General features: G+C 33.0%; 1 protein-coding gene across 5 annotated transcripts in view; it reads left to right on the top strand.

Annotated features, from left to right (window-relative positions):
- The window catches only part of LOC102671182 (pleckstrin homology-like domain family B member 1), a 71,548-nt gene that overhangs the window by 29,603 nt on the left and 31,522 nt on the right, over positions 1-10,423 (top strand). For all 5 annotated transcript variants that reach the window (XM_031512503.1, XM_031512504.1, XM_031512502.1 and 2 more), the window contains one exon: positions 6,568-6,699. In XM_031512503.1, the coding sequence (XP_031368363.1) occupies positions 6,570-6,699 (130 nt within the window). In that variant the 5' untranslated portion in view covers positions 6,568-6,569. The remainder of the gene's footprint in view (positions 1-6,567; positions 6,700-10,423) is intronic.

The following is a 10,423-nucleotide window of genomic DNA, read 5'->3' as shown; positions in this document are numbered from 1 at the left end:
ACACGCGTCCCTCCGCCTGGCCTCCTCCTCCTCCTCCTCCTCGTCGTCTGTTGGTCCCCTTTCGCCGTAACCGGGGTCGCTTTTTTGCCACGGACGTCTCCTTTTGCAGCTGAACGTGGAACCCGTGGCTCAAAGTGTCTCGCGCCTACGCCCCTCCCCCTCCTTTCAATGTAAAACGCGGGCCCGCATCGGGTTCGAGGATGAATCGTTTCTATATTCTACCCCGGCTTTTCATTCGGGCTCTTCGAGAAAGACGCGAAGGTCGAGTAATTAAATCTTCGCGTGGCGAGCGTGCGGTGTTTGCGGTAATGCGGGGTATTTTATTTTCGTGGAAATGGAGTAGTAGTGGTGGATAGGGGATACGGGAATTGAAACGTTAAAGTCGCATTCGATCGCATTTAATTTAATTTTTCGGCAGTTCTTTTGACGATGTGGAGTGTTTTATTTTTTTCGAGATGGTATGGAATTTTAAGAGTGTTTTTTTTGGCGGAGTACTTTAATTTTTGAGATTATTGAGATTATATGATAGGTTTGATTTAGATTCTTCTTTGATTTTTGAACGAATTTGATATCTCTGACGATGTATTCTAGTTTTTGAGATGGTAAATATTGTAGATAACATTTGATTTTTGTTTGAAGCGTGTTCGTGGCACCGTATTTTATCTTCATTGCGTAATACACTGAAAGAAGGAACAAAGAAAGAATTTTATTTTTATTGTCAATGTATTAAAAAATACTATTAAAATTATAGTATTTTATTATTAATAATATCGATAGTGTTAAAACTTAATTCGTATATTTGGATTTTATTTATCGAATTGTACTATTAGAAAATTAAAAAAGATTTGTTTTTCAAATCGATAGTATTAGTAATATGATAAGATCATCAATATTGATAATGTATTTGTTTTCGATATCGTTTATGTATTACAAATTTTGAAGAAAGAAAAAAAAATGACAATATCTTCTTAGATAATGACATATCTTATTTTGTCTTAAATAATTTAGTTGTAACTTATCATTTGTAAATAACTCGATATATATTGAAAAAAATAATGATTCATCGACGTGAATGCATCTAATGCTCGAAAACAACTCCAATCAACTAAAACAGATCGCTTTTAAAATTATCTCTTTAACAAACTTGTAAAACGATTTTGAGGATAATCTAAATTAGGCAACAATATTAATATTCATCAATACTCTATTAATATTTTCATCTAAAATTTTATACAACAGATAAAACAATTTTCGAAATATTTTTAATTATTTTCTCACAACCGTTCGAGCATTAGATAATATAAAGTGCAAGCATTTATGGTTTCGCTCAATCTTCATCGTAATCTGTTTGTTATTCCTCTCATTCCTATATAGCCAGATTTTGCTTTTCTCCGAAAGAATTTCCAGCCGTGAAATAAAAGTTCTCACACAAAGCTTAATTTGTGTACTTTGAATGAAAAACTTTTCAGAAGAAAAAAAAGATTTAAATTTCAGATTAAAAATTATATATCACATTCTTGTTCGCAAGTTGCATGAATCATCATACTCGTTAAATATTTCGCACAACTATGTCGTTTAATTCAAGAAAAACAAGATACACTTGGCGAACCTTTTTAATTGACCCACTTTTCAAAAGCACACTGTTCTCGTTAATTTTTCTGCTGCGTATCTTTCTCATAAAATTATTAGCACGAAGCAAGATTAATCGTCTCCCACTTCGAAACACCTCTCTCGAACGACTTCTCGATACTTTGATTCTCAAGAACTACGCGTGTAATCTCGAAAACTCGTACTTGGGATCAATCTCGCCACTTACGATTTACTCTTTCAACAACAGCGCGTTTCTGTTTCTTTTTTTGCCGTAGCCTTTAGTCTAGCTGTCGAAAAAGAAAACGAGAGTACGAGAAGAACTTGCGTGGAAAGCACGTTGCACACGTGTCTTCCTCCCTCATCTCTTTCGGAATCTTTGATGTCGTTGCGAGGAATACAGAGTTTTATAAAATATATTGAATCGTGGAACGATTTCATGCACGCGTTTTTTAATTTTAATTATAAGTTTTAAGAATATTCTCCGGTATTAAAAATATTACAATCTGCAATTTGGTGAATTTTTGAAAATAATTATAGCTATATTTTTGTAAATTAACTATCTTATTTCAGTTTTACTTTGAACGCAATTGAATTAGTTGGAAAAAGTAGAAGAACATCACTCTATCGCGAGATTAAAGTCGAGAACTTTGTAACACGCGGGGGAGGGGATGTTTTATTTAAAAAGAAGAAGATATTATTTAATTATCAACATTGTTACTGATCGAATATAGCGGTTTTGTAAAGAAAAGTCGTATGAAGTCCAGAAATTGCGTGCTAGGATAATTTTATCCTTACCTGAGCTCACCTGCGAACGAGCAGGTGTGTCCCTCGTTCGTACGAAAGAATTTAAAAGGTTTGAAGCATCGAACCGATGTTATCGAGCAGCTGCACACTCTTGACAATTTTTAAATTACGACTTCTTGTATTCTCGGTAATTAAAATGTTACATTTTTATTTTTAAGATAAATCGTACGGTAGTTGCAACGTTTTTTTCCCTTGAATTTTTCTTGAATTAAATTTGATTTTTTAAATCCTCCATTTATAAATAATTTAATCGTGCAACAAATCTCAAAAAATATAATGAATATCAAGAAATATGGATACAAAATAATCTATACTCGCTCAAAGCAAAAAATCCGTAACGAATTTGTACCGAGGAAAGGGATGAATCGATTATTGATGAAGAGGAGGAGCACAATCAGTTGGAAACCCCCCCTAGCTATCGTATTTCTCGAGCGCTTTCAACATTTAGAAATACGAGATCTATGGCGTTCTATCTTCGAGTAAGAAACAGAGCAACTGAAACACGAGCCAGAGCAAGATTGGAATAGTTATCCGTATCAAAAGAGAGTCTTCCACGAATTGCGTTCCTTTTCGGATTATTATCAGCGAGGAGAAGAGGGAAAGGAGGAGAAGGGTTGGAAAAATTCAACCGGGAAATAAAAGCATCCGGTTATTGCGTGCGCTGTTTCGTTACGAAAATACGCTCGTAAACTGTCGAAGAAAAAACAAAATTGCTTCGAGGTTCGAGGCACGCTCATCCTATAGGAATGTATAATTAGTAGCACATGAAACGCGTAATTTTTAAGGTGTGATAATAAACAATGATGATTTTACGTGTCCTTCTTTTTGACAAGTTCGTTTTTTAATATTGTCTTCTTTGATTAAAAATCTTCCACGAAATTTTGTATATTTGGTTAATTTTTTTATTATTTCTTGAGATATACAGGTCTTGTCTTCAAGATAAGAATAGATAGAAATATACAAAAATATAAAATCGTACGATATAATCATTATTTTTTTATTTAAAAAAGAAGTTAAGATATCAGAAATCATAATATATATATATATTAATTTAAAAAATAATTTAAAAAATTGTTCTCTGATTGCTCGAATCCTGAGCATTTGGAAGACATTTTATTCTACTATCTTAATTCGTTTACATAAAAAAACTTTAACTTGGTCAGAGCCAAGTTAAAAAATGCTCCACCTTCTTAGATCCATAGTTATTCGAAAATAGCAAGGAATTAAGTGAGATGATTAAAAATAATCCACTTTGTTGACTTTACAGGAAAATATCAATGGAATGCAAAGTTGCGTCTTCGTTTTCCTTTTAAATTTCTCAATATGTTTACAGGCACATTTTTTAAATGATCGAGGGTGTAAATACTAGAAGAACTTACTATATCCAAGATTATGTTTTCTCTTCATAGTTCTTCGAATACTTGGAGTAATATTAGAATATGTAGGACACTTTCTTTTTCAATACAATTTTTTCAATACAATTTTTTCAATACAATATTAAAATATTGTATAGAAAAATGGACCACTATTCCTTAAAAAAATAAAAAAAGAAATATTTTGTGTCAGAAGATACAGGAAACTTTTCAACAACATGTTTGAATAATAAAAATAATAAATATTTCTAAATATAATTCATAAATACAATTAATTAAAATACGATTAAAATAAAAGTAATCAAGTTTCTCTTGTAAAAGATAGCAGCGATTTTTCGAATAATATTTTTATCTGTTTATTAATTGCGAGATGTATAATATTATCTTATCTTGCTTTTAATATGCTTTTAATATGTTCCTAAGAAGGGATCGACTACTTATACATCAATTAATATACTATTAAACTACATGTGAAGAAAAATGTGGTCAATTGTTTCGTAATAAGCAATCCTGAAGTTTATTCAAAAAATTTGGATGGCACAGAATACTGAAAAAAATCATCGATACACCAATTAAATTATCAACAAATTGTATACTATTAAAAATACAATACTTGTCTTGGAAAATCCAACTAATTAATCAAAGAAATAAAATGAAAAAATTTGTTTTATTGAAGATCGTGAATGGAATATAACTACAACGAAGTGAATTCTCAACATGGGAGAAGAAGATTCGATGAAAACGAAGTTCCACGATGAAAACTGTCGTTCCAGTTGTCGACGAATTGCCGCCGTTTATAGGGTTGTTCATCCCGTGCGAACGATCTTAACGAGTTGAAACAACTTTAATTAAGTGCATTACGCTAGACTGTACCGTTCAACTATCGTGTTCTGACATGAGGAAATAATGCCTTTTTACTCGAGTTATCCGAACGTGTGTTCTACACGTATCCACGAAATTGTGGGTAGTTTTGACGAATCAGTGATAAAATTATTGTATCGAACAAATTTCATTTAAATATTTATATCATTACGAGGTATGTTTTAGAAAGAATTTTTCAATTATTTAATATGATTTTAAAAAGATTATCAATAATGAAATTTTTGAAATTTTAAAGTAAAAATAAAGGAAATAGGATTCCTATAATTATAATAATTTATTGATTCAATATTTGTCAAAGAGTTTCAAACAAAGATCATGTTAAAGCCATCTTTAAATTTAACAAGATAAGATGCTTAGGATAAGTGAATTAAATATTTAAAAATACACGTTTTGAGTTACCACAATGGTTTAATGAGTTCCTGGAATTTAAAACGTTCGAAGCACTTCCTCGAATCCAGTTTTCAAGTATTCAGAAAATCCTGCAAAGTGAAAACTCTTCAAGAATTCAGTCACTTGAAAATTGTCAAGTATTTTCATTCTAAATGAATATACTGATTATTATATAAACAAAACTACATATACACATTCTTATTTGTAGAAATTATATCTTTTCGCTCATACATAAATTACTACAACGCGTAAAGAATAATAAATAAAATAACATTTCGACAATCGAAAAAATATCGAGAGATTCTCTTCATACAAAATTCACATACAAGAATTCACAGAAAGAAGAAGAAAAGCAAATCGATGCTATCGTTAATTTCTCCCTTATAGAATTTATTACATCAAAAATAATAATAATCACGATAAATTGCAACTGTAACGCATATCTTCGCTTCTTCTCTCTTTTTCGCAACAGGATGAAAAGATGGAACGATCCATCCTTAAACGGAGTTCAGAAATGCCAATTTCAATCATGTCGTTTATTTCCAGATTTTACTATTACCGATCTTCAAGCATAACGAATTCGATCTTGTCGAAGACTCAGGGATGAGATCGATTTACCGGCGCGAGACGAGAAAAATAAGTGACGAAGAAGAAGGGACGGGGCGAAGAGAACGAGAAGAAACCGGTCTCCTCGGGATGGCCGGGATTCTTTTTCTGTTATATTCCTTCCCTTCTTTTTCTTATCCCTCTTCTTCGTCTCCATCCCTCCTCCTCGTACCCCTCGTCTCACTGGAGTCACGGGTCATGATAAATTAGTGGGTATACGCCGCGCGGAGGAGGCACAACTTGTGCCACGAACGTGAGAAAAGGATCTTCCTTTTTTCTTTCTTTCTTTTTTTTTTTTTTTTTTTTTTTTATCAACGTGATCCCGATGCCTGCATAATTTTCGTGTCCCGGCATCGGTGTATCCTGTGCAATCTGACATTGATACCGGCGCCGTGTATCCTCCTCTCCTTTATAATTTTTAAATTGAAAAATATGAAGGGCCGTAATACGAATAAAAACGTCGCGGTTTTTGAGATATATAGGGTGAGCAATTGGAATCGATTGTATCACGAATTCGGTGACACGAAATCCAATCTCGAACAATCTCTCCTCTTTCCTGCTTTGATTCTCTGTGGACGGCCATATTTTTGTGCTGAACTTTGAAAAATTTGAGGAAAACATTCATCTTTAATTTAATCCAGCATTAAATGGAACGATTGACAATCTTTCTCTTTTAAAATAATAAAAAGAAAAATTTCCATTTCTAAAAAAATTGAAGTCGAGAATAATATTACGAATCTTTCAAAGAATACAATACAAGAAAGGGGAGAGAGTTTTGCAACAACCCAATGATAAAATATCCACAAAAATTAATACACCCTTCATGAATTATATCGCGCTGTAACTCAAACACGATTTCTATGATTAATTTCAATACTCATGACCAATTTTCACTAATTATTTTTTCTTTTTTTCTGTCCAGGCATGGCGACCGCCGGTCTTGAGGTGCGCGAGGCTGGGCGAGCGTTGCGTGTGCAAACGGAAGCGCCGCATCTCGTTTCCACGGGAAGCGGACGTTTGTCAACGGCGGTGACCCTACATCCTTTGCCCGAAGGTAAGGCTGAAGACATGCTTGTTCACCTGTGTCGCGAATTGGAAAAACGGTGGTGTATTTGGCGAGGGTAAACGGTGTGTCGAACTTCATCGATTTGTCTCCTCGATCGAGCGATCGACCGATGTGAACGCGATTGAAAGATGAATTAATCTTTGGATGTGGTAAGAGTGGCGGAATTGAAATAGTTTTTGACTGTGTATATATATATAGCACGAACATCAGAGAATTGAGATTAATGATGGTGATTAATGATGGAGGTTTGAAAGGAGTTTTCGTTTATTTGAATTTATTCTTTTGGAACGATCGGTATATTTATCTCCAATTGAAATATCTACAATTTATATTGCTTATATATGAATTGTAGATAATTTTAACGATAATAATTTCTAGATCGTATATTTTTCCGTTTCTTCTTCGTTTTGATTTATTCAGTAGTTTAAATTGAATCACAAATGTCGAGTTAAAATTTGTTTTGTAATAAAAATATGATATTCCAAAAGGAAATAGATTCTTCTGGGAAAGTTGAATTTTTAAAATCGTTTATTAAATTTATAACCAGGCTGTATAAATTGAGGCGACAACCGTTTGCCAGATAACGTTGCAATTATAACGCAATGATTCATCAATTTTAATCCGTGATTCCAACACGTAGTATGTAATTCTGTCTGATAAAAGTTTAATAGTGATGTACGAGTATGAGATCCAACATGCTGGAAAGTTTCACTTCTCTTGTGCGTTACACAAATTCTGCGATTATATCTCTGTGAAATGAAATATAGTGAATTTCTTTGAAAAGATTTTCCTGGAATTTTCCCGTGTCTCGATGCTTCCTTGTCGTCTATAATAGAATACATTAAGAGGTCGAGGGATTCTGGGTATTCTCGTGTATTCTCAGATATATAATTAGGAAACTAGACGAGAAGAGTTTATTAATAACCGTGTGTGTCAATTTATTAACTTTTTTAATCAAAATTTATATTCTGAATCGTATCATGTATGAATTCGATCAAATAAAAATATTTTTATTAATTTAAATACAAATTAAATTTGTATTATATATTATATAACAAGAAATATTTTAAATTTAAAATAATAAATTGATTTTAATAAAATTCATTTAAAATTATATAAATCGTTTGATAAGGGGAAAGTTTTTTTTTCAAATTTTTAATGAGATTACACATTCGTTCGTGATCTTGAGTTCATTGTCGATCTCCATTTGCTTCAATTATGCAATCTCATATCTCATATTTTTATCCTCGATCGAATAAATACCAGATGGTGAATTTTATCCAAATCCTTTCTATCTCTCGAGTCACAAACAAAATCATTTTCTATATCGAATCTTCATCATCACGATTCCATTAATCTTTGTATCAATATTTAAATACTTTTTTTCTTTTTTTTTTTTTCATTGAAACATGAACTTATCTTCTCATTAAAAAAATTTTTAAAATCCAATTAAATGAGCTGACGCTCGCTACGTATCTGTTTGTTAATCTCGATTCCAAGATTACAATTCTATTATTAGAAAATCACGAGTTGATGTCAAAAATTTTGCGCGTACGAGGATTGAATCATATTTCAATTACTATAAACAAGATTTTTCAGAGATTTTAAACGATCCATCAAGTAGTTGGAAGTAGTCATCGGTAACGAGATGACGGTATGACTCGCAATTAAGTGTCGGACGTCGTGCAATTAGCCTGGTAAAATTCATCAACCTACCTACCAACCTCCGGCAGTCTACTTATTCCTGAAATAATCGAGACACGGCGAGATTTCTCTCCACAGGCGATGGAGATTCACGCTTTTAAAAATATATCGGGGACGCGGCAGGAAGCCGCGAGAGATCCTCTGTGCACGTGCACCGGTGTCAAAACCGGAAAGGAGCCGACCGAACACAAATATTTGCATTCATCGACGAAATCGAATGGTTAGTCAACTCGGCCATTCACGCTTAATCTCTATCGTGTTCTGAATTCTTTACGATTCTACGTGTTCTCCTTTCTAACGTCAGATCTTGCGATACAGTTAATTAAACTTAACTGTAGAATTAATGAAAATAATTACGTTCTGATTACGTTCAATTTTAATAAAAATTATCTGTCTGTTTTTTACAGAATTACAGAAACAAAATATTTTGAAATCAATCAAAATTTTATTGGTTTGATGATCCTTAAGTGTCTTATGTTATTCTTTGGATTATTAAATATTGAACTTTTTTATGATTGACGATTTTTTTATAGTGTATTGTATATTTTTATAGTGTATATATATTTTTTTATTAGTTAAATTATATCAATATTTTGAAAGAAAATATATATATCGTTAGTTGCTATTTTGGATATCTTGTATCGTATAAAATTTACTATGATGAAGAAGACTTTACGTAACTTTGAATTCTAACGATCAGATGAGTTTCTTGAGTGAGTGGCTTTTTTGTTTTGTTTTTTTCCTGATTATTTATTTCAAAAGTTACACAATGATAAATGTTTTAAATTTACAGGAAGTAAAGAAAATTTGACAAGTTCTAAAATAGAAAATTTCTTGCAATCTTCTTTAAGTATGCAATTCATGCACACATTGCAAGAAAAGGAGCTTTTCCACGGAGAAAACTGAAATTTCGTAACTGGTTTTGTAATTTTCCGAGATACAATCGGCTTTCCACGCAAAGGAATCGAAGAAGAATAGTGTGCGGCGATCTTACTGTCAATAGAACAAGATAACAATGACGTCGTCTCGTCTAGTATGCGCGTTTCCGCATGAGAGGCACTTACTATGCATATACGAGACGTTTTCTATGCGATTGATGTTGCGTAGTTGCTGGAATTTATGTATAAAAGTTTTTCTTTTTTGCGACTATGATAACGATTCTTGGAACCATAAATTGATTTGATGGAATGATAGATAAAATTTAAATCAGTTCTAATTTCTATCTATTTTATATATACTTATTAAAACCTCGATTTTTACAATTATCGATGATTTATCAAAGTCTGAGAAAGTAAGAAAATTTTTGATTCAAATAACAAACAAAGAATAAAACTTAAGGCGTTAAAAGAAAATTTTCAGATCAGAACGCGACATAAAAATAAAATTTCACTATCGTTAATTACAAAACAAACTTTCTCCAAACTCATCCGGATACAACGATCGAAATGTAATGATTAAAGCGAAGATAGAACACCGAAAGGATTAGATCAGAGAGGCGGCTTTTAAAAATCGGGCTGGGAATGCAACTGTCTATAAATAAAGATCGCGCTGCATTTCTGGCTCGGCCTACTATCTAAATTCTGCCCCATTGAAAAAAACCGTGCCGATCGAATATTTAACCGGTTCCTTCCACCTCGTGGAATCGTATGCCGGATATCGACTCCCCACGGCCTCCAAGGGAGCCGTGCAAAAGCCCTTCTTTTCAACGCAGCCGTGCATTTTACGTTCGTGCACGTGCGTCCAATGAAACGGCGTCGTGTAAAGGAACGGTGATTACCGTGGCGGAAAAAAATCCAATGCGAGGAGTGCGTTTTCCTGCGCGGCGAGTCGCGAACCGGAAACTCTTCTCGATCGATAAGAAAGCAATCTTGAGATTACGATGACTGTAAAGAGGAACAGAGGTGGGCTATACAGGTGTTGGGCTATATCGGATCTCGAGTAACGAGAGTAATACAGTACTTAAATTAATTGGATTGTTTTCAACATACAAGGCATGGTAATTGGTTTC

This window comes from Apis dorsata, unplaced genomic scaffold, assembly GCF_000469605.1.
Source record: "Apis dorsata unplaced genomic scaffold, Apis dorsata 1.3 scaffold_452, whole genome shotgun sequence".
In the NCBI taxonomy this organism is placed as follows: Eukaryota; Metazoa; Arthropoda; class Insecta; order Hymenoptera; family Apidae; genus Apis; species Apis dorsata.
This window is presented reverse-complemented; position numbering and strand designations above follow the sequence as displayed.